We start from the raw sequence: 26,586 nt of genomic DNA, 5'->3' as shown, positions 1-26,586 counted from the left end.
CTGAAACTGTCAATGTGCCAGTTATACCAGGAGTTATTCTCGGATAAAAGTTTAGGCGAATCGGGCCTAATACAGTTAAAATTATGTCCACCCCAGGGTTAGACTTGTGAAGGAAGCTATGGCACTTCAAGGTTTTTCTTTAAATTAGATTTAGCTCTATTCATTATAATGGTACCTACAAATAGAATAGAATAATAATATAATATAATAGTAATTTATTATACACTCCTGTTTGCAATAATCTCTTAACTAAGTAGATAAAGAGCTTGAACAACATTCATTTCAATGAGGTTAGCGTTGACAGCTCTACTAGTATACACTGTGTCACAGCTGCCAGCGTCTTCCACCCTAGGTTTATAACTATTTCAGATGTTGTTACATAAGATAATTTAAACTGAAAGGGTAGGGTTCAATACCTTGCTCAAATGTAAAACAGCCTAAGTATTAACCTTAATTTTTTGCACAGGTATAACGGGCGAGGTGATAATCGACGGCAACGGCGATCGCGTGGCGTCGTACTCCCTGCTGGATATGAACCCAGTGACGAGCAAGTTCGAGGTGAGTGTGCGCTTGATGAGGTGGCTCGTTTGCGTTAAGTGGTTTGGGAGAACAGGCATATAAATACTCAGGTAGGTCGTATACGCGTGGCAGAAGTTTCATAAAGGTTAAAAATAATGCCAATGTTTATTACGTCACTGGTCCACTTTTTGCACTGTGGCTTCCACAGTACTTTACTGAACGAGCGATCATTGATAACTTATAAGTATGATGATTGATCATCATTATCACTTAACTACGCACTAGATTTCACAGTCCGAACACTCGCTCTGTTCAATTGAGCTGCACTGCGATTCATGCACCTTACTTTATGTATGCATGAAAGCGATCTAGCGCTGCATGTTTTAAGTTTGGTTAGACGACAGAACTAATACAGCAGTTGCAGCGAACTTCAGATAAAGTTTTTCTTTCCCAAATGGAGCAAGAATTTTGTTTATGAAAGCTCCTCTATCCATTATGCAAGCGATGTGTTCTGGGTTCTACCCTAGACTCTACCCTGAGTAGATGCCATACTGTTCCTATACTTCTCACATACCTACTTAGGAAAATAAAATAATTTTCTTTTCTTCTTTTATTTACTTCACAGAGTGGCTGTTGTTAGTTGGGATAGCCACCTGGGCTAGTGGTATGAGTACCCGATTTTAATAGTCCTAGGTGTTGGTTTGATCTGTGCTGGTCTATGCTGCAAAGAACTATTTTCACTGTTTTTTAAATAAAATTGATATCAGTCATAAATATTGTCCCGATTTTTATGTTTCAACGTAAAACGCGCTTTTTGTTGGTCCAAATAGACATAAATTGATAACCGCACAAACTTTGATTCCGCCCACGAATCCAAAATTCCGAATTATTCAGAACGCATGCGAGCTTTTTCCACGTTGCAAGCAATACTAATACGGGCCCGTACATTTTAATACGGCTCTCTAATTAGAGATCTATTGTAGCTCTTGCAGCTGTACAATGGCTTCGTCAGTGCCATTATACAGCTTCGCAATGAGCCTGGAGTTTTGCATTGTTGTGATTTTACATTGCATCGCGTATGGGTCGAGTTTTTTATTAGCAGGTACAACTTTGCTGAAATTAAAAGCTTTTTTATAGAAGAGTAGGTTATAGGCCTGATAGCATTAATGCTATTTATGAGCATTATGTAAGCTTCTTCAAATTAGTTAAAACAATACTGAACAACACTGGAACCAGTAAAAACAGAGGTTTCAGAATATGATGGAAAATGAAGCATTAAAAAAAGTAGGATTAGGTAGGAGCCTAAAAATGATGTCTTTTTATGCCTTGATGGAATACCAAGTTTTAATAACCATCAAAAACGTGCTTAAAAATAAATTGAATACTCAGTCAGCTATTTCAAAGTTGTAGACATCTCGGATTTTAATATCCTCTCAAATGTTCGGGCTGTTAAACGTTTAAAGCAGAATGAGAATAATTTAATAAAAAAATTAAAATTTAACTGCACAATAAAGCATGCCCTAGGTTTGAGTCCAAATATTCCATTTTATTAATCCAAACATATCGCTTTCACCGATTTCCAATATCAGCCATTTCCAATATCAGCCATTTCCAATATTAACCAAACCAATTTAAGTTATTAAACCGAACACAATATGACGCTGGAGTGTTCTCAAATTTGTTACTCGGCCCAATTAAGCGAAATACGCAATCTGGCCAAAAGATTTTCGTCTCGTATAGCGAAATGGCGAATTTCTGTAAATGTTCGTATACTGATGACTTCGAAGAATTTCACTTCGAGTTTTAAGGGCCTACTTCTTTTTATTAATAAGTCAAATTATTCTGTAAATTAGGCATGATATTTCCGCGGGAATTTCGTCTGTGATTCACTTCGGAATATTAATTTTGAAATCGAGTTGAATAGAGTCATTGTTATCAAATCAGATTCCGGGTGAAGCTCGCTTCTACCTTCGGCCTGCTCGTCACTTACCATCAGGTGAGATCCAGGCCAAGAGCTTCCTCGTTGTGGATTAAAAAAATGTCCCTTATTAGTCGCTTTTTACGACATCCGCAGGAAGAGAGGGAGTGGTCTTATTCTACTGGAACCACACTGCTGAAATAGTTAGTAGTAGGTTACGAAATCTGTGGCTGACTCTGTGACTTACAAAATCTGCCACAAAGGTTCATAGAACACAGAGAAGTAAAAAAATGAATATAAAAATTGTTCGTTAAAAATTCAGCACCAATTTCAAAAGTATGCTCTACATGAGTTGTAAAGCGAAATTACAAAGTGCCACTTTAAAGGTCTGCTCGCAATTTTGTAAACTGATCTCTCCCGGTTTCAAAGTTACGCAAGTAATATGTTATTAGGTGAAGTTCACTCGTAGATAAACAGTGTATGTTTGATAGAAATATATCAGCCAGTCCATTCATTTAAAATCACAGCCCCTTTCTCAGTTTGTTTGACAGTGACCCTCCGGAAAAACTTTCACAATGATCAGCTGGCGTGTATTTCTTGAAAAAGACTAAGTTATACAAGCTGTACCCGAGACTTCTTATACGTTAAATTCCCATAACACACTTAAGGGTGGGAAATAATCGAGTATGACCTGATCCCAATTTCTGTAATGTGTAGAGGTATTGAAATAAACGCAACCATCATTTTTACAATATTTACCATCAATCGTAGCCCTTAATAGATGGTGCCGTACCTACGCGTAGGTACAGAGAACAATTTCATTACGATAGAAGTAGACAGGTCAGTTGAATTTGAAATATTTCAAACTGTGCTGGCTGTTCTGTATGAACTTCACAAGTTACGTTATAACCCGTCCTGGGAAGGTGTTCAGAATAAAAATGTAAGGTGAATGTTGTTCGAAAGGGAGCCGTTTTTTATGATGCAATGTTTTATTGAGGAGCTCGTGACATCCTGTTACGTATCTGGCTCGTGAAATAATAATGTGTTTGCTTATTCAGTAGGTGTTACCACATTGTTACGATTTTAATACCTTTTTTCGATATAGAGCACCGAATATCTTTGAGCTATTTTGGTAAAGCTATATCAAATGTTAATTAGGTATGTTTTATTTGCGCTTTTGTTCTAGCCTCGTAAGTCCCCGCGTACTTGTACAAGTACATACTAAGCATAGTAGTTCAGACCTGACATTTAAATTTCATAGCAAGCGTAACTGCCTAATGTACTTACCCAAGTACAAATTTTTCTTTCCCCATTTACCGGGTAGTTTTTTACAATGGCAAAAATGATACGACCATACTCATTCAATATTCTATGGTCAATTCCGCCATGTTAGACAGGTAACGTCAACTGTCAGTGTCAGTGTCAATTTTTCTCAAAATGGTCACGCGGTCGGATTGCCGGCCGGCACGAAGATAGTTTATCTGTTTATATCAAAATAATCTCTTGTTTTTTAAATGTATCTGTAAATATAAATTATAGTTTTTGTAAATGAAACAAAATTTAAAAAGAAACTTTGTATTTTAGGAAGTTTATGATCGGTCAAAATAATTTGTACTTGATATAGTACGTTAGGCGTTTGTTACACAAATAATTGTATGAAAGTTGTATTAGGTATAAAATTAGCGTTTTTTTTTCTTTGAAGTTCATTACTATGTAATTTCTTTCATAGTATAGCTATGTCCATCATTCTTTTTCTTATTTGAAATTATACTTCAAGGGCTTACTTTTACGTATAAAATGTTAAGCTCAATTTTATTTTTTAAATTAGAAAAGACAGCTCGTCGTCCTAATTGTCGTCCGTTTCCATTAAACAAAAATAAATATATTTTTATACAGATACCAATTTTCAAAAAAATGTCTTAATTTTTTTATAGCTTAATGTTGTTACAATCTACCTACAAAATTTCATAAAATTTGAATTCATGGCTTTTTAAAAAATCACTAATATATTAGTAAGGAAAAATTAATTTTGGTGAAATTCTCCATATACAACGCTAAGGCCAAATAATTTTATCTTAAACACTGAATTTCATAATTATTGCTTACTTAAGTGACGTTTAGAAGAAAAATATGATTTATTTTTAATACTTAAATAAAAACTTTATCTTAATTATATTATTTTTTATACTATATAAAAAGCCTAACGTACTTACAGGAGTACAAACTATTTTCAATATTTTTCTTTTAAAACAGGTGATAAAGATGCTAAACTTACAGTAAAAAATACAAAACATAATGTAACACTTAAAAAACTATGTAAAACCGTCAATATTTTATCTCGGTCTGAAGCACATTTCTTAGTTTGTACTTGGTATAGTACATCCGGCAGATATGAATACTGCTGTTGAAAAAACACAGGACTTACGAGGCTAGATACTTGACTAGAAAAATTACTTCAAATTGAACTGTTCTGAAATAGCCAACCTTAATGAATAAGTAATTTATTGTAGTTTGTGTACACGAAAATTAAAAAGAACTTTAAAATATGCCTTACTATTTAAAAAGTAACCTCACCTCACCTCTGATGAAACTTTTCACTTTTATAAAATGGGTCTTAAAACCCTTCGCTAAATGTTGCTGCATTAATCTTAAAAACAAAGTTTTTATTACTTTACTAAAAAAACAACTCGTGCTTTATCGAGATTCCCAAAATGTTTCCTTTATCTTAGCAACTGCCGATTCGAAGTTGGCGAGTTTAGCCAACGTTTTATCGCCTGTTTGAAAACTTAGAAGTATCTAACTTAAGGTGGGCTCAAGAAAATAAATTGTACTCACCTGAAGGATAAACTATACATTCTGGGTACTTTGTAACTTATTGGTCCGAAAGTTGTACCTTGAGGAGTCCTTTTGAAATTCTTAGTTAGCTCATGGTATTTGTAAAGCAATGATTGAAGTATTATGAATTCATAGATACGAAGATGTTAAGTAAAGGAAATAACACTGTTGCAACTCCTGTATAACCAGGATCTATAACTTGATCGTCAATAAAAGCCTGATCAGTGAAGGTCAAGTTTGTTCCAAATAAAACTTAAACTGAGATGGAACCCGTGAAGTAATCAGCCGAAAATAGGAGGCGTTTAACCCCTTTTGGGTTATGATAGAGAACTTAGTTAACACTTCATTTAGTCTGTGATCAACTGCAGAAGGATGACCCTCTATAATTTTCCACATGTAAATGGAGGGTATGGATTACACTCCCCACGGTGGTCAGACAGTGTTAGGGACGGATGATGGAGAAACAATAAGTAAATAGTTGAAATGGGAATGACCAACTGATTTCCTGGGTTCTATCCAACAGGCTCATCTACATTCTAGTATACATATTATTCGGGTCATAATTTATTCCCAATCGAGCCGTTTGACCCGGCTTACCCCGCTTCGGAAGTGACGTGTCCGCAATTTGTTATCAGTCGCGACCCTATCTATTTTTACCCAACTATTTTTTCAACTCACAATCTTCAGGTTCGTTGGTTCAAGAAAATACTTGTTTTTGTCAACAAATACATAGTGACATTTGAACTTACTAAACTTACTTCCTATACTAATAATATAAAGAGGAAAGATTAATTTGTTTGTTGGATTACTTCAACTGATCATTGAACCGATTTAGATGAAATTTTTGTATACCTACTGTTTGAGCCCTCTGAGAAAACAGGATAGTTTTTGTCCAGGTTTAAAAAAAGCGATACCGACTGAAATAACCCTGAGTGAATGAAAAATACTAGTAAAGCTAGTGCTACAAAATTTATAGTTTTTATAATTATTATCATTAGTTGTGAGTTCTGAAACAACCAGAGCGCTTTATTCCAATTCAATTATGATGTCAGCATATTAAATTGTTTTCATAGCCCAAAAACATTAAATTCGAGTGAATCATTATTGAAATGACTCAACAAACACACTGTTTTTCGATTAAATGTGCTTTAATTTCTGTTTAATTATAATCTCCTGACGATTAAACACAGCATGGACCTTTGTATGCGAAATGAGTGTTATTTATAAATGTTAACCGCAGAAATGTTATTCTTTCATTTCACATACAGTCGTAGTTACAGTTTCTGTATTGGGTTATTACTAAAGCACTACAAGCATAGACTACATTACTACAAGTAGCAATTGAGTACATTTTGTAGTCATTATAAGATGTGTAGAATGAACACTATTATAAAACTACATACGCACTATGGATCGAAATTGCGATTTATGGACGATTTTTTTCACAATTTCCATTTGAAAAAAATACCTATCGATAGTTTACGTTATTCTGATGAATATATGCTGCACAAGTTTTTCTCTAAAACCAATAGTTTGGCTGGAAAAAAATATTTTCCATTTTCGTTGTATGGAATGAAACATAAAGTGGTCGATTTCGACTAAGCCTTGACAGATTTTGATTTGAAACTACTTGAGCCTTGTTTTATGGCTTGTTGACTATAATCCTAGACTAACAGCGCGCGCACAAAGTTGCCCATTCAGAAGTTATGAGGTTCCGAAAAATGAAAATTAAAGTAAGTACGATCCATAGTGATACGGTCACTTTTATCAACATGTGATAAAATTCATAGAAGTTATGAATGAGGCAGACAGACAGGGTGATTTTATTTCAGGTATAGTTTTTTTTTTTTTAAATAAATTGAAAAACAAGAATAATAATTATAAGACTGAACATGTTTTCTTGGTTGATTAATTAAAAAGATTTTTCAAAATTAAAAATTAATAAGATGTGAACCTGAACAAAAAGCTTGTAGCCTACATAGTATTTGTCACGATATAATAAACACAAGTTATCTCAGTTCTTTCATCAGATTTGCCGAGGGTTAGCCAGGGGCGGTAAGATGACGCCTTCCAAACTTAATCAAAAGTTAAGCCATCAGCACACCCGATCTTGTCGCTCGACCGTCAATAAACATTTGCTGTATGACGCTAAATATTGCTAAGATCATTATTATTATATTTCAGCTCTCAACTTTATTAATAACGAGCTACACATTATGTATTTTCAGGGAGTTTTTAATGAGATATTTTATTTTCATGTAGTGTGTAGAATTTAGTATTATTTAGAGAGTGTAGTCTATTGGCAGCGAAACTCTGTCGAGAATTTGCAATTTATTTTCTAACTAGCGACCCGCCCCGACTTCGTAAGGGTGCATAGCAAGTATAAAACCTTGCTCTTGAATGACTCGATCTATTTAAGTTCCGCACTTTTAAAGATTTAAGAATACATTGGGACGGGTAGACAGAAAGATACTTTGTTTTATACTATGTAGTGATTGCTTTCAAGAGCTTAATTTTTCATATTCTTAGATTTCTATTAATGCTGTTTTAGCGGCAACTACACTCGCGAGCAAGAGTATGGAATCATCCTACTTGTTCCGAGCGATCGTAAGAACTAAATTACTAATAGAAGATAAATCAAAATTATACCATTTTAAAGGTAATGTTTTATACTTTAAATTGATACTACAGATACATACATATTCTTTGTTTGTTCTTAAGATGGCTCGAAACCAAACACAACGGCGTGATTCCTTACTTTTGCTCGTAAGGGGGCGTCCATAAATTACGTGAGACAATTTTGGCTATTTTTCAACCCCCCGCCCCCCTTGGTGAGATTTGGTGAGATTTTGCCTGACCCCCTCCCCCACCCCCTAATTTCACGTGATATTTAAAAAAAATCCGAAATTTAATAGTTTTGGAGTAAATTAACTGAGAAAGTTCTTTTTGTGTGCTTAGTGCGAGTTTGCATTTAACGTTGCCGCTAACGAGTGCATCAAAAAGATCTATAAAGTTTAAAATTTTAGTTCTTGAAAGTATCTGCTAGGGACGCTGTACAATCATCATACATTTAATGCAAGTCATTTTTTACGCGACTGATAAAAAAACTTGTTTTATAATTTTCTTAATTTCGTTATTTATTCTGCATTTTAGTATTCACACATGCAGACGGTAGCATTGTTAGTTTTATTTGTTTAGACGGTATAGAATAAAATGTCATTATCATCATAGAAAATATAATTTTTTAGGGTCCCGTAGTCCTGACAAGGAACCCTTATAGTTTTGATATGTCTGTCTGTCCGAGGTTTTGCTTGGAAACTATTGGCACTAGACAAAACAGTAGAATACAATTTTGAAAAAACATTTTTTAGGGTAGCTCCCCTACATGTAAAATGGGGATGAATTTTTTTTCATCTTCTACACCGTCGTGTAGGATATCGTTGGATGACTTGGGGGTTTCAAAGACTATTTTTCGATTTAGGGGTCCGTTTGCAAACTATTAAAGTTTAAAGTGCCAATTTTTGTTCGAGCAGGGCGTCCCCCCACTCTAAAAACTAGACTGTTGGCTTGAAAAATCTGGAAAAATTCATAATAATACTGCTTTTTATGAACTTTCAAGAAAACTATAACGGTTTGGGTAGGTCAGTTAGTTTAAGAGTAATAGTCATTTAACTCATGTATTATAAAATTTCATATCAAATAAAAATTCCTTATAAGAAAATATTAAAAGCGACTTTAGATGAAGTAATTGCTTGCTTCTGAAATATATTTTGTTAACGACGGACAATTACGGAACCCTACACTGCGCGTGGCACGACACGCACTTGGCCAATTTTTTTACTTAAGATTTAACCCATTTAGACCGATAATTATTTTTGTAAATAAAAATCGTTTTTTCAGCAAAAACTTACAAAGGAAAGCCAAAAAATTATGAAAAAAATATTTAAAAAAATAATCCATAAATAGGGGGCCGTGGGGAGCCCGTACCATATAGGGTACAGTAGGTCTATAAGCAAGCAAAACAGTCGTTGTTCAAAGAAGATTTTTATTTATTTTTGTATGATATAAAATAAAAATAAAATCACATGATCACTAGTATCACACTTAGCATATCTTGTAAGACGTTTTCTGTGATACTAACCACATTTGGTTCTTTTTTCCCACCTTCTCCGAAGTTAGTGAGGATATCTGAAGAAGACCTTGGCTTCTTCTGATTTGTTACGTTTAGTGCTATCCATAACCGCATTTAGCAACACGATGATGGAAATTTAGAAAATCCATCGAAGAAAACTGAGGGTTATTATTTACATTGACACTATCTTTATCGCCTAAATCTTCGTCAATCTGATCATCATTAGCGGTCATCTGACAAGACAGCAGTAGAAAAATACCAAGACTGCTTTATGTTTGCTGAAATTATCAAATTTTTCATGAGTTGTGGCAATATAGTGATGCATCAATAGCCTAAAACAAATAATAATAATAAATAATAAATTATTAAAAAATATTTTTTCGCATGATTTACTCATGTATAGACCTACTGTACCTTATACGGTACATCTGTTTTAGACTGGAATAAACTGTATAAAAATAATCTCAATAATATTTTTTTTATAGTCATGATATCTATTGTACTCTATTTTTAAATAAAATTGATAAATAACATAATTTACCATAAATAATAAGAAAATATACCTTCTTAAATACATTGTAAATATTTTTTTGGTTTTCTGTCCAGGAATTTCATAAATATTTCCGAAACCACTTGTTAAAACATATTTTTAAATATTTTTATATAAAATAATCACTTTAAGCTTACTGTCACAATCATTTTTACAAATTAACAACAGTTTGGTACTTCGAAATATTTTCAAAAAGATACCGTACCACATAGGGTACGGTAGGGCTAAATGGGTTAAACCCAGTTTTCTGGCAAACTCTATTTCTCTATTTCTTGCGGAAATAATTACGTGATATTTCCTGAGACCCCCCCTCTCCCCCACGTGAGATTTAGTGAGGTTTTTGTTGACCCCCTCCCCCCCCTAAAAGTCTCATGTAATTTATGGACGCCCCCAAAGTATAAAATACACTTTTTGTGAAAATGTTAACTCTCTAAATGATTCGTTTATGGTGCTAGACAGCTCGCCGACATAAAGATAGACTGCAAAATGGATAGTGATGGATCATCCTTCTTTCAGCATGAAAACATAATCGACTTTGTAAATATTTCTTCTAAAACACTTTATAACCTGAATAAGGTAAATAACCTCTAAAAATGACTCTCCAGGCCTGTTTACAGCACAATAGGTCGGTGAACAAACAAAATGTACAGTCAGCCAGGAAAAGCTGGAGGAGATTAATCTTTCGTTCCAAATGACAATGCCAGCAGCGATGTTCCGAAAGCCACTTCACTGCTTGTAGACAATGTTGCTTGGTTTCAATGCGAAATTTCGCATTGCTTGTATGTCAGGTAAAACATCAAGCTGACGTTACCATTCATTGGACTTTGTATAACTTGACAATAGAATAACTTTTCGCCATCGATCTACCCGATAGCACTTTCATTCACATCACTTAGATGGTTGGCAGTGCACAACAGTACGTTTCTCTAGAAACTTCCTGCCGCGTACAACCAAACTGTGGAATGGACTGTCGTCTGCGGTGTTTCAGGGCGGATGCGACCTGCAAGCTTTCAAGAAGAGAGCGTATCTTCACCTTAAAGGCCGGCAACGCACCTGTAATGTACCTGGGTCTGCTGGTGTCTATGGGCGACGGTAATCATTTACCATCAGGTGATACGTCTGCTCGTTTGCCTCCTGTCACATAAAAAAAAAACTAGAAAAAAACCGTTTAAGCCTCGTGACTTAAGCTCTCTGCAGACTGTTCATGAATGATGTTTACTACAGAGTCTGTTCTCTGATGTAATTTTTCTTTTCGACGCAGTCTAGGTTCCGTTATTCCATTATGGAAACAGACTACTTGTGACAACAAGCGCTACTTTATTATTTTTGTTGTCCTTCATAAATAAATACTTTTTAATTAATTACTTTATTTTGCTCAAAGATTATTTGAAACAAGTTTTTTTAAATGTAACGAAGTTTATTTTATAAAATAAAAAATACCAACCCAATTGAGAACCTCCTCCTTTTGTTGTCGGTTAAAAAATGGTATCCGTCCAGTATTTCGTAGTTGATTTCAATACAGCATCATCAGCAGATCTAAACCATGGTAGATCACCACTGTGTACGTACCTAAGTAGAAGTTTTCTAACTTTACTTCAACCATCCATTTGTATTATTGTCCTTTTGTGTTTATTTTTTCAAATGCAATATTTTATGCGGTCTCTATAACATTTTATTTGTCTCTACTAGGTTTTCTTTCACTCGATGTCGACGTAGAAGTCAATTATTATCTAAATGGTATTACTTGCCGACTTTCCTCGGAGATTTTTTATTGAATAACGCTGCAAGGGATGTTTTGCTGAATATAATGAACGAAGTCAATGTTGAGTCATGAAATTAATGAAAAGGACGATCATTAGTGAATGAAGTCAATGTTGACTGTAGAGTCATCAAATTAATGAAAATAACGATCATTATTAACTATAAAAGTTATTTTGTTTTACAGTCGGTATACTAGATACTGGAAAAAGGATTTTGTTGGATCATTGTAAAAAATATTTTAAGACATTAACTTTATCTCTTCTCTAAAACTAAAACAAACATGGTAACTTATGAACGGTTTTTAATATTTGGTATGGAGGTAGCTGACTTCTTCTATTCGTTCCGCTCTTGGCAGAGCGGTAGTAGTGACGTTGAGGCGTTCACGTCGGTTGTAGAGGTATTACAGCTCTCCGCAGGACACCCTAGATTAATTTATACATACAGGCTTTTTACCTATCACCGAAAAAGGAGGGTAATGTTCTCAGTGTATCTAATGGCACTGCGGTACGAAGTTCGCCGGGAAAGCTAATCTATCTAATAAAAAAATGAATTGATGTTCGTTAGTCTGATTAAAACTCGAGAACGGCTGGGCCGATTGAGCTGATTTTGGTTTTAAAATGTTTGTCGTAGTCCAGGGTAGGTCTAAACGGTGAGCAAATACGCGCGCGATATTGTTTTTCTGTGACAGACAAAAATCAACGCGGGGGAAGCCGCGGGCGGAAAGCTAGTTAGACATAAAATTAATACACAAAACACAATGAACTTTGATTAAATCAATACAAAGAGAGTCCGCCCGCTAACGAGAGTTGCCATGTTTGTATAAATTTAGTATGCAAATTAACATGCTGCTAGCAGATCAGTCTAGTTCGCCAAAGGGATTAATTAGTATTACCGCAGTCTGTGGTAGTAATATGTATAACATTATAACTCTACAAGTTGAATATTTTGAAACCTGAAATATCTCTACATTGTTACTTGTTTATTTATTGTTATGACTAAGTAGTTACGGTGATCGAATGTCTTGCAAAAGTAAGTTTATCCATGAATTTTTAAATTATATAATATTAATTCCTTCATTTGCCTTACAATTGGTAATTATTATAGATAAGAATGTTTGGAATAATATCATATAGCTCGCATCAATTTAATACTATTCCTCTCTAAGCTCTTGAAAGGCTGATAAAAATGAGCTTTTTGCACTGCTTTGCACAGTTACATTATTGTATTAATTTAGGAGCATTTGGAGTCAATAAAAATGTTTATAAAAGGGGTTTTTAAAATGCAAAAAAGATCTTTTGACGCGTTATACATATTCAGGCTTTTCCTATTGTTGATATCCATTATTATTATCGCATTACCTAATATGGCCCTTACAGGAAACTTCTCAGCGAATTTAGATTAGTTTCCCAAAGCCCCAGACGATCAAGATTGTGAAATCCATGAAGATTGTCTTCTATGGGAAATTCGGATAAACCTATCATGGCGATCGTGACCATTTTGTGGAATGATACAGCAATATTTTGGATATTTGTTGCAGAAAAATATAAAGAAAGGACATAAAAGTAATACAATATTTTCTGCAAATAGGCTTTTAAAAGCGTTTTTACACTCCTAGCTAACTGTTGGACTTTAGTTGATATACAGGACTAATACAGGTACGATTTTGTAACGAAATATACATTCTGATATTATGTTTGTTAGTAGCCTATCAGCCATATAAAGTCATCTTCATTTGTTACGTCATCAGTAAAAGCAATCCTGAATTGGATGTATAGTCTTATCTTAAGAATACTTATCTCTCTGTCTATATACATACAGTAATTATATTAAGTAGCATTAGCAAATGATTATTAAATTCCGAAGTAACTTTGGCAATTCCAAGGAAAGATAATAAATAAATCAAGTAAAATTACGTTTGCGAATCAATTTGATTACATTGTAATCTTTTACGTTTCCGTTTCTCGCAAAGTATATTATTATGAATTTATGACTTATGTGAACGAGGAAGTCGGTCAAATTGCTATAAATGTGAGTATGTTTGATGAATAAAAAGCATAGAAGCATGTTTTAATATTGTAAAGATTTGCCAAACGTTATTGTAGTTATACGAAAAATATACGACCCATTTAGGTATTGTTGGTAGATACTATATTTTTTATAGTAACTCAATATTTGTGAAAACACTCCTAAACAAGCTTATTATTTTAGCTAGGCTGAAGAGGATTTCCGGAAAGTGACAATCTTAATAATATCACAAATATTATTAATACAAGTGTAATAGAATATCTAACAGAGCAGATGTGCTATTCTTTTAAGTTTATTTCGTTCACTGTGAAAAGACAAAGGGAGTATTATGAGATTATTTCCACGTGGATGGAGGCATGGGAAAATTCTCATAGGATTTCCACACACTTCCGCTGAGGACTCATTTTTTAAATCGGATGAAATATTTTGGGGTACAAAGTTACTGGACTGGACTTATATTACTGATTCAGGTCAATTTCTGAATCGGCTTACATACTGGAGGAAAGGTTACAAAATACTGTTCTATGGCATTATGTATAGTTGTGATCAAAAATATTACAGCACTAGAAATTGTACCAAACTAAATTATTTGAACATTCGAAAGACATTGAAAATGAACGAATAGAAAACAATCGAATAAGCTTTGGAAAAACAATTGGCAAAATATGTAACTAACGAAAAAACAAATGAACATCGCGAAACAAGTGCACGGCGGAAAAACAAGCAAAATATCCAATTGGTTTTTTCGCCAGTTACATGTTTCCCGATCTTGTTCTATGATGTTTATTTTTAACTTGATATTTTTGGACAATAGCACATCAAGCTAAACGCCATGGCATTCTTGTTCAGCTATTTTACAACATAATATATGTTGTCTATTGACTATACCATGAAAGAAAGGAAGTAAAAACCAATTACCTACTTATCACAAGGCAGACAAATACGCTTACCAGTAATACTGGTCGCAATCATAATTACACCTAATATTATGTGCCAACAAAAATATTACAATAGATTTATCTATGTGTTCCATTATTAAGGTCAATGTTGGCCATTGCTTTGCTTGGCAAACCATCCAATGTCTTTTTAGGCGGTCTAATGTGACGATGCCTATTTTTTGCGCCTATTATACGACTATTAGCTCAAAATCCAGTTCACTAATTTTTATATAGGTTAGACTGGGTACGGTTGTAACAGGGTACAGTTGTAACGACTCGAATGTTATCGAACCATACACAGTAGGTGATGGATACAAGGGGAAGAGCATGCGGGCGACAAGACAAGTAAGGATATAATATGAACTTGTCGCCCTTGTCGGAGCACTTTGAATGAAACCGCGCGGGCGTCCGCTTAACGCAGTTTCTGCCCTTATACCCTGCCATACCTAATCTAAGGTAGATCCTATATACTCAAACTTTCTACCTATTAAAACTTCTCTCTATCCACAGGTCGTCGCAACATACGTGGCAGCAAATTCTTCGTTACAATTCATACCGGACCGCCCTATACATTGGGCGGGCGGGCGGCTGATGCCCCCACCGGATACCCCCGAGTGTGGGTTCGACGGGTCACTCTGTCCGGATAATTGTGAGTATTGACAACCATATAGACATGTTAGCAAACGATACAGTAGATTTACAGTGTACTAGTATAGTTGACACACATTAGACTACATTTGTCTGTGTTGAAAAACAGAGGAAATAACTCTAAACAACTGGGCATTCGTAAAAATAGCCTAAAATATTCCAGCTAGTTTTTCTCTGCATTGAAAAACTAACGTGACGAGGAACACAATAGATACGAGTATAAATGTATTCAATATAAAATAGAAAAAGCTTTTTGCATCAAAATAATTTTATTCTATGGTCAAATAAAAAAATAGGTAAAAATCAAAACAAAAAACTTTTTCACTTTTGAATTATATTTTTTATAAAACATTATTAGCGTACAGCTGCAGACATAAGTTCGTTCTGTTTACAACTGATTTCACACATTAAAATGTTGATTAAAAGGCCTTTTTCTTGTTGAAGGTCACTTTACACCGCGGTACTACGTTCTACCTTTCCTTTCTATCCTTTCCTAAATGGCATTTAATTACTTAATTGCGGCCCAAAGGACGACAAATATAACAAATTAATTATACATTCGCATAATCGCAACGGAGCATCTCCGGGAAGAATAATTAAAAGAAAACTGTCAAGTGACGGAAGTAAACAACACCACGTTTAGGGCCTTTGCCTAAAAAGCGAATTGTTTGTACACGAAGCACTTTTACACGATACGGTTTCATTCATTCATCAAATTAATCAATGAAATTTAATCTGTTTTCTACGAAAAGGTTTTTAAAAATCGCTTTCACGTTCCAGTATTACTTTAAGTTGCAGTAGCGTTAACCCTACCACTGCTTCGTGACAGTAAATGGGCCAATGCTGAGAAGAAGCAGCTCAAGAAACTCAGTCACCATTTGTTGTCAGCCTCTTTTTCAAGGGTTACCATGGGGTTGTGTAAAATGACGAAGGTGTCTTTTATGATACAGTAACCTTATCATCTTATCAATTATCAAAATGAGTAGGTAAAAACCTACGCAGCGCGCGAGCACATCGGAATAAACAAAATGCTAAAATAATCTATACTAAGTACATAATATTATAAATGCAAAAGTAACTCTGTCTGTCTGTTGTCTCGCTTTCACGCCTAAACCACTAAACCGATTTTGATGAAATTTGGCATAGAGATAGTTTGAGTCCTGGGAAAGGACATAGGATAGTTTTTATCCCGGTTTTTGAAACAGCGACGCGCGCGATAAAGTTTTTCTGTGACAGACAAATTTCCACGCGGGCGAAGCCGCGGGCGGAAAGCTAGTACTTTATATTACTATTTTTACTATACAAATACTACGCAATATTTACTGTAATAAATAAACTGTCCAAACAATAGGTTGTCGAGTGTAAAAGCTCCGAGCGTTCTCTCAGCTCCAGAGGTAGCTTTCGCAAAGCTTTTTTCATGACGCAATTTAATCTTCTTAATTGCTAGGTGTATTTCTAAGCGGACTTTGCTATGGCATACTTTAGAACAGGAGCTTTGAGTATAATTCACCGTTATTAAAGAAAATCACTTTTGAAGTATTTAGCAGTTTGGTTTTGTTTATGTTCCTCGACGTCACAAAGTCTTACAGCCGGGCTAGGATGCGCACCGTGATAAAATCTTATCGCTGATTTTTGATGACAAATGTATGGGCTTATCGCATTAAATTGATAAAATGGCGCTATAAACGCTTATCGCGGCGCGCATCCTAGGCCTACTGGGCTTGTTTTTTTAACTCATTTTATACAGAAACGTATTTGAAAGTTAGTTTTAATATTTAAACCAATCGCTACTTGAATCTATTTTAATTATGAATTTGGTTTCGCCTGTCATTTTATAAAATAGTTAATGAGAAAGAATGTCCCAGACCACAAGAAAATGGGACTTTACTCAAACTTAGTCAGTCCCAGCCTTGTTTTATTTCTTTTCCGTTATGAAAATAAGAAATGGAACTAGGAAAGGCTTATCTAACTAAATATTGCTTAATTTCAAGGAAACAAGTAAACGAAGTTACAGCGTATGTAGTTTTAAGCTACCATTTCCTGGTATAACTCTGCGGTAATGTATCGGTTACCATTTCCACTTAATACTTACAGGGTGTATTATTAGGGTTGCTTGGATACCGCACTTCTTGGAAGATCGCGAAGTTCAAAGTTAACTTAGATTTTTTGGCATATTCAGCAAATTCTCTGTTCTTAATTTTTTTAAGTCAAAATTTAATTTGATTCTTAAATGCATACGACAGCACAACAAGCTAAACAAACACGGGCATTTTATGTTATGGTAATAAATGGTCATCAATCATCATCATCAACAGTTTACAGTCCACTGCTGGACTATGAGCCTCCTCCACTATAGTGGAGGGTTTTGCCATAATCTCCACGCTAGGCAGGCGGGTTGGAGATCGCAGTTTAAAAGATTGATGTTTTTCAGAGAGCGCTGCTGCCCATTCTCTGTTTGATGTGTAGTCCCTAAGTCGCCTCTTACGACACCCGCGTAAGCCGTGTGGTGACGGCAGAGTAGAATACATTTGTCACCAACCCCTACTCTTCCCGCGGGTGTCGTAAGAGGCGACTTAGGGACTACACATCAATAAATGGTATTTGTATCAAAAATAAAAACATCTCAATATTATAATGTTGTAAAATCTCATAAAATTTATTTATTTTATACAAATAAAATAGGTTTTTAAAAAGCGCTTTTACACATCCCAGTATCACTTTAACCGTAGGCATTGCTTCGGGACAATAAATGGTGCTGAGAAAAAACAGCGCAAGAAAGAATCTTTTCAATGTCGTCTGTACAATACATAAAACCTACCGCTACCAAACAGGCGATGTACAATTAATCATTGGGGGAAGCCTATGTTCAGCAGTGGACATCCTGGGACTAAAATGATGATGATGTGGATCCTAGAAAAGTTTTAAAACAATTTGGACATCCTGTATACAACACCAATCATTAACACCTCCATTACGGGCCAGGCTTAGTTGGTAATGTAAAGAAAAGACAACTAAGTCCCAGTAATCTTGACCTCTCTGGGTAAGTCACGTACGTTGCAATACCGAGTCTGTTACACTGAGACACTTTAGGCAGAAGTAAATAAGAAATATTTTCCTTATTTCCCTCTATGAACCTGAAAATTCCTCAAGATACCAGAGGTAAAAAATATCTGCCTACTAATGATGAAATAGCATCCATTACAACTATTTTCGTGAAAGTTCAGTTTAGCTTATGGTAACACGACTGACTCTGGAGATCGTAGCTTAAAAGTATGTCCTTTTAAAACTTTTTAATGTTTCTGAAGGCTCGCTTCAATTGTGCTACGTCAGCCACTTTATTAGTGGCCAAAGTTCGCCAATAGAATTGTAATCCGATTATGCATGACAGCTGACACTTATGGGGGATTTAGTTGAAATCCGTCACCAGGATTTCAGAGCTCAGTGTTAGAAATCATAATGATCCATGATACCGTGTCAATTTCTTCGGTATGTCAGTGAGACAAGTACCTCACAAACAACATAACCTCTGACCTCTGGGGTCTGAGAGGTGAAAATTAAATCTATTTTAACCGACAAAGTGACCGTAAACGTAGGTTGATGTAAGTTGTACTAATTTGTTTTCAAACGCTGTAGGGTAGGCGTGTCTGTGTGATAACTTTGTAAGTCCACTTTAGCCGCTTTAAAGTAATGTTGTTTAACCAAAAGTTGCTTTTATTAATTTATTAAATCGTCTAATTAAATAATGTTGTAACTATTCAAAAAGTTAAGTACACGGTATTACTAACATAGCACGACTAAGTCTGGGTTGCACCATCTTACTTTAACTTTGACAAACGTCAGAAATCTGTCAAACTCCATACAAAAAACACCGATTTTATCGTTATAGTTATGGTCAAAATTAGGTGGTGCAACTCAGCATTAATATTAGGAATTTGAGGCATTTGAAAAATAAGTATGACATCAATTTTATTGTCACGATGACATCGAATTTTTAAATAAAATCGAGTTCAAAATCGTTTAGGAAACTAGTATTCAATTGCTTCTAAAGTTGGCCCTGAAAAAAAATCACCGAATAGAGCCATCCATTTTATCTAACAGTAAATAAAATTTCACAAAACCCTTTTCTACCTGTAACTCCCGAAGCAGAGGTAGGGTTTATAAAGTAATACTGACACGTGTAAAAGCGCTTTTTAAAAGCCTATTTGCTGCAAATAAATTACTTTTACGACTTTATCACAGCTATGGGAAATGTCGAATATTTTCGAACGATCCCTTTTTACTAGTGAATATAAATACCACATTCGCAAACAAATTTTCCAGGTATTATTTCAATAAAACCCGTCCCTTTGAACTGAAAACTCTGATGCAATATTTACACCCGACGAAATGAATACAAAGTAAATAACTTTTGATCGATTGCGTTTCAATATTACCGATTGGGAATAAATATTTGTTGCGTAATATACTGAGTGCTGGATTTCGTCTACTGTAATGTAAATAACCTTATATTCAGTAAACAAGCTTCGTATATGAATTTTTACAGTTTTGTAGAGAACGGAAGTTTTCGATGTTTATGTAAGAAAATTTTGAGACATGGTCTGTCTTTTGTGGAATTAATTATGAATTAATTTATATCCTTCCTTGATCAGCTATGATGTGATGATTGGGCAGCATGTTGTTACAGCCAAATGACGTTCACTGCTGGACAAAGGCTTCCCCCAAAGTTTTCCATAACGACCAGGTACTTCTCGAGACCTTCACCAGTTGTGGTTTGGGCAGCACAAAGAGTCAAAATCTAAGAAAGGTTTTCAGTCCACCAAGCTAAAACAAACCTTATTATTTTCAGGTTGAATTGTCATGCCCCTACGCTGTAATAAAAAAATTAATAATACTCGTACCTCCTACAGACCACCCACGAATTTCTATTTTTCTTTGGAAAATCTGTGTAATGTCTGAATGAAGAGCTTTTAAGTTCTTGTAATAAGTTCTTAGTGAAATATTTTCAGATAAGTAGTAGACATAATATAATTATTTTGACTCGTCTGCAAGCCAAACATAAAGGCCTTATAACTTCGAACACCTTCATAAGTTTGTCTAACATCCTTCCATTTTATGCTCTATTGGATATTTGAGCTGGAACGTTTCTGGTCTGGTGGGCTGGAGGTATTTGTTATCTTCTAACTTTTCCGTTGTTATAAGGTTACATTATGGAATGCCTTGATTTATCGGAAAGGGTATTCTGATTTTAATACCTTTAACCATTAAATAACAAAATAGCTAGCTAGTGTGACCCAGCGCAAAAACGCAACCGCGTTTGTTACACTTGAAAATTTCGACCGTGTTTACTCAATGTCGTAGCTCAGATGGTCAAAGCAGTCACCAAGCGAAAGGTCGCTGGTTCGATTCCCACCATGGGCTATTCGATTTTCTCAAGTTATGAAGAACTTGTAATAGATGGCAAGTACTTTAATCATTCAATTAAGGCAAAGATAAACCGCTTTATTGTGTTTACTAAACAGTAAATAACCTGGAATCAAGACGACTAACGGTGGTAGGAGTGAATGTAAATATTTACTTTGATTATTTAAAGTAGCTCTACATATTCCTGGAATTTTAATTAATCGCATTTAGCAGTTTACGTTAATTTCCATGGAACGAGAGACATCTTGAGATAATGGAACTTCGGATCTCAATGGAACCGTGCCAAATTAACATTAATTGAACTAAAACTAATTTTATTACAATTTTATTTGAAAATTTATCCTCAATGTTGAGGATGAAAAAGTAAAGTAATTCTAGGAATTCACTTTGCTATTTGTTACAATAAACAGTTTCTATTTGACTCATGGCTTTTTAGAACTTTCGTTATTGCACACTTAGATTGTTTGATATTATTTATTTCTCTTATCATAAAGGGATATTGTGTCTATAAACAGTCGAATGTATACTTTTATAGCTTTAATTAATTCTTCAAAATAACCCAGGGAAAGTTATTTGTAACATTTCGAGTTATTTACCTCGTAACACGCGGGTACACCCCGTGAAATTAACTTTTTTTATCAACGCGACATCAAAAAGGAGTAATTTGATTTTGGACGAGAAGTGATTCTTTCGAGAGAAACAAAATTGCGAATGTTTTTAATTGAGATATTTTATCTTTTGAGTATGTACAATATCAAAGACCAAACGCATACCTACTCATAAAATCTAAACAAGAATTTTACATTTAGTGTGTATAGCTAGGAGTAAAGTAAGAAAACCTTTTTTTTCTTCTTTTTATAACTTAAATTGACAACAAAAATAATAATGTGAATCTTTTTCTTATACCTAACACCATCTGGAACATATTTCAAGATTTCCGACCGCGGCTTTGCCCGCGTCGAATTTTGTCTGTCACAGAAAAACTTTATCGTGCGCGTCCCTGTTTCAAAAACCGGGATAAAAACTATCCTATGTCCTTTCTCGGACTTGAACTATCTCTATGCCAAATTTCATCAAAATTGGTTCAGTGGTTTAGGTGGGAAAGCAAGACAGACAGAGCTACTTTCGCATATATAATATTAGTATAGATAGTATAGATAAATGGATGGGATTTTTGTAATAAAGGTAAATAGACCTCCATCTACTCTCCGTTTGTGTCGGACTTATTTCAAAAGCAGTATGATTCACATTTGACGATTGACGACCAGGGCCGGATCGTGAATTTGTGGGGCCCTGGGCTGAAACTACTTGGGGGCCTATCTTAGTACTCAACTAATAGCCATGCCAAAAAACTGTTTCTACACTCGCGAGCAAAAGTATGGAATCACTTACATGAAGTTGTTTCCACGCAATCTTGTGTACTAATGAATTTGTTAGTAACAAAAAAAGTGGCACCATTGTAAAGATTAAGCTTTTAACTTTAAATTGATACCAAATTCATTTATATCACACCAGTATTTAAAAAGATATCCCGCCTGATGTGAAGAAGTAAGGAAAAAGACATGTATCAACTGTTTGATACGTCGCGAGTTGCGGCCTATTTACCCTATAAAAGCACGTGTTTTCGGATTTTTGCTCTCACACGTTGATCCATACACATCTCCGCTTCTTTTGACATTTTACCTGGGATTCTACACCTTCAGAAGCAGCACTAATCGTTGTNTTGGCTGATTTTTTTTTGTAGTTTTCTAATACTCTGTACAAGGTTTTTACGGAAAAAAATATAAAGAAAATCTCTACGCTAAGGCGGTACGAAGTTCGCCGGGTCAGCTAGTTAAGAATAATTATCCAAACAATTGTTTTCTATGTAATAAAGAAAACACATCACAAATTAAAACGCAGAAGTTTTCAACTTTGACTAACTTTGTTTTAACCAAAGGGGTTTCCATATATGAGTCAGAGAAACAATTTTTCTTTCTTTTCTAATATCAAACATTTGGCATTAATATTTCTTTGGCAAAGAGCTCTGTGTAAATGTATTTTGCGTTTTATGTAAATAAGTCAATTTATTATTTAAAGTGCTACCTACTCTACATTGAAGATAATAGGTAGTTTGTCATACAAGTTGTTCCAATGTAAAGCAAATGCACATTTGAATAAAATTCTTCTTTATGGCTCAGATGTGCATAATTATTGTAAAATTATGTTACTCAAATGCAAAATGCAACAACTTTCGTACGGGAACAATATCCAAATTCTCAACAAAATATTGTCGTCCCCTCACTAATTATATGAAAAGGTTAATCTTTTGAAAGATTTCAACTTACTTATTTTTGGAAAGTTGTTGCATTTGAGCAATGACCAGTAGAATCAATCCTTTGTTTGCTACACCACCAACGGGACACCCTTTGTAATCATAATGTTGGTGGAATTATTTCGAGGTGGATAAGTGAACCAATATCTCTTTTTTTTTTAATACTATTATTTTGTTGCAGCGCTTCCCGTGTACGCCATATTGAGTATCGTCCTCAGCTCCGTGGTCGTCGTGCTGGCAATATTATCAGTATTTATATACAGGTAAGATTGTTATTTATTTGTATGTATTGAATGCCCTTGTTTATAGCCTGAGAGCCAAATCACACGATGCGTTGCGGCGGCAGTGCGATGTCGCTGCGTTGTCTTACATAGAAATATGTAGCGGGCACACGAAGATTGCGGTGCAACGCATCGTGTGCTTGGCTCTCATATGGCTCAATTAACCGACGCAGTGACGGCTAAACGAATCCATTGAAGCACAACACACATACCTGTTAATTCTAGTAGAAATGTCACATCATACTGACGCTATATTTACACCATATTGTATGCCTGATGCTTAAATGAACTTTGGGAAAAACAATAGTACATGTTACATTTAATTATTTCCATCTTTGTTTCTAATTAACCAGCAACAAACTCAGAAAATAAATGTCTGCGCGATACATAATCTCAGGTAGTTACTGTTACAATACAGTAAAATAATTATGTCATATAAAGGAACATTACTAACTACTTCCAACGGTTAATTAATACTCTTGCTTACCTGCTATAACGTTTATTAAACCAAAAGGGTACAGTCATTTTAGAATATACTATCAAAATCAGAGTAAAGGGATTTGATGACAAACTCTACATTATTATACAAGTACTTAAATACGACAGTCAAAAAACAAAATAATCGGACCGTTTGCGTATATTTTGGAAATAACATTAAAAATAAACAATAGAACTGAACATTTTGTCTGAATGTTTGAAGTAAACAAAGACATTCTTCTTCTAATTTTCCTTAACCTACATAATTATTGTTTTTGAGTAGGCAAAGTATCCAACAAAAAACTGGACATCAGTTTGGGAAATCATTCTAAGCAGCTTCAGCCAATAGTGAGCCTTCTTCACATCGAGACAACGTAATAAAATCACTATGTTTTTCCGGTCAACTGTACCTCGTACCCAAATAACATTTTTGCGTCAAACAAAATCACACAAAGCAAATATTATTTCTATTTCTTATCAAAAGCCTTACGGACAAGCGAAATTAGTTTCCTGTCCCTTTTATATATGTATGTTTTTCGTTCGTGTTTTTTGTGCGGGAAACTTGTACAATCGACCGCACATCAGACTGTAATGTTTGTTGTAAAAGAACTCCTATTTCAAATAGATAAGATACTACATAATTTTATCTTGTTGTACAGTCATCCGTATTTGTACGTGATTCTAAGAATATTATATCACAGAGATGTATTGAGTGATATTGCTTTTGTAGGTCGAGTAATAAAATTTACTTGCGTCTGGAAATGTACGAGGGAAAACCCTTTAAGTTGTACTCTCTAAATCTGAAGATACCAAGTTCGATTCTCAAATGGGGCACACAGAAAAATTAAACAGCTATATGAGATGCGTATTGCTTATTTATTGATAGAAAGAGCAATAAATGATTTGACACGTTTTTAGAGATATTTTGCTTTTATGGAAAACTTTCAGAACTAAATTTAGGAAGAATTTAAAATTAATAACCTCGTTTTCGAGTCAGGCTTATCTGTGATGCAATGAAAATTGATTCAACTCAAAAAATTTTTGAGAAAGGATTTAGGTTGGTATCTTATTAAATTATTCTTCTAAGTAACTATGTATTTAAAAAGTAAACCTAAAATTTATTCTGTTTAAGTATCAACCACTTCAGTCCCATTTTTTTCTGAACTTTGCTCTTTTCAATTTCTATTGTTGTTACACAAAAAATAAAGATCTCTTTCAAGCCGAAAGTTATTAATATAAGCTTGCTGACTCACCACCCTTGGCAGATAGCCGTCTAAACTAGCTAGCTTTGGAAAATAGGTCCATTGTAAGTCACTGTCAAAGAAAAATATAATGGTTAGCCATAAATTATTAAAGTAATGACCAAGCTACGAGTGGATCACAGAATCAAAATAGCATTGGGGAAAGAAAGGTTTTCGAGTACCTAAACATGGCTCGAAGACGCAATGGGTAACCAACGACCTGGTAATAGTTATGGTTGCAAGGAGCCGCTGGAAGTAAACAGCACAGAGAACAACTCGCTGTAACCCTAGAAAGACCTACTACAACATTATCGTCCCACTATGTGGACCGACGATCTGGTGAAGGTCGCGGGTAGCACCTTGATGCGTCCAGCGCGGGACCAGTCGTTGTGGAAATCCTTGGGTCTTTTGTCTGATGTTAATGATGATGATGGGTCGATGTCTGGACAATGGCTTTCCCGTTCGTTTCAGCCAAATGACGTCCACTGCTGGACTAAGGCCTCCCCCAAGGTTTTCCACAGTGAACGGTCCCGCACTGCCCGCATCCAGGCTCTTCCCGCGACCTTTACCAGATCGTCGGTCCACCTAGTAAGAGGCCACGTTACGTCTTCCAGCCCGCTTTTGCTCATAAGATAGGCCCCCTTAATTTATATTTATTGTCCGTGGAGCATAATCTTTTCTTAAAGTTTTTAAACCCTTGTCTGTCTCCTGTCATCCTAAGCGCACTAAGCGTTTCGATGACTCTTTTATAATGCAAACAGCTAGGGACTGGAATTCGTTGCCTGCTGCTGTCTTTCCCTAAAATTATAATCCGGGCCTTTTCAAGGCGAGAGTGAATAGGCACTTAAGAATAAGAATAAGAATNGTCACCGATAAGCACGCTTTCAATTTGCTCGTACACATCTTGATGGAAAGTCGAGCAAGCCACCCCCATAAGCCACTGTTTAAGCGAACCAGCACTGCACAAATCGCTCCTCAGGCCGCCTATAGACCCGACCTCTTCGACTGCTGCACTGCAAACACAATCTGCATTCATCGGAGAACAAAACTCGCCTCCATTATTCGCCTTCCCATCAAAATAAGTGCGAGCTAATTGAAAGCGTGCTTATCGGTGACCTGCCGTCAGTTTCGAGCCTGTGGCAGGCCTTTTTGGAGTCAAATTCTATTGCTTATATCTCAGACGAACTGTCGCTAACAGCTATCCTATGAACATTTCTGAGGTCTTGCTGGACGTCGATGCCAGTCAAATGACGATTTCATAGAGAGGTTGACATGAAAAAAACGGTCATCCCTCTGCAATGTCCACCGGCGCTGTTCAGAACTTGGTCTCGGGATAAAGCCACCAGTCTCCCAAAAGCGTCTTAAAACTTTCGAAACCCAGGACTGGCTTATGTGGGGCTGACGTGCGACAGCCCGCTGGCTGAGCCCTTCTTGCAATATTGCAACGATTTGTGCTGCTTCTGAAAGTGTAGAATCCCAGGTAAAGTGTCAAAAGAAGCGGAGATGTGTATGGATCAACGTGTGAA

General features: G+C 35.3%; 1 protein-coding gene across 1 annotated transcript in view; it reads left to right on the top strand.

The window, feature by feature from the left end:
* Positions 1-23,506, top strand: part of LOC114365931 (receptor-type guanylate cyclase gcy-28-like) — a 49,027-nt gene extending 25,521 nt beyond the window's left edge. Inside the window, exons 7-10 of the mRNA XM_028322657.1 lie at positions 467-558; positions 15,189-15,327; positions 23,243-23,324; positions 23,371-23,506. Coding sequence (XP_028178458.1) covers positions 467-558; positions 15,189-15,327; positions 23,243-23,324; positions 23,371-23,506 — 449 coding nt within the window. The remainder of the gene's footprint in view (positions 1-466; positions 559-15,188; positions 15,328-23,242; positions 23,325-23,370) is intronic.
* Positions 23,507-26,586: the final 3,080 nt, after the last annotated feature.

This window comes from Ostrinia furnacalis, unplaced genomic scaffold (genome assembly GCF_004193835.3).
Source record: "Ostrinia furnacalis isolate ACB-3 unplaced genomic scaffold, ASM419383v2 OfSCF7683, whole genome shotgun sequence".
Classification (NCBI taxonomy): Eukaryota; Metazoa; Arthropoda; class Insecta; order Lepidoptera; family Crambidae; genus Ostrinia; species Ostrinia furnacalis.
This window is presented reverse-complemented; position numbering and strand designations above follow the sequence as displayed.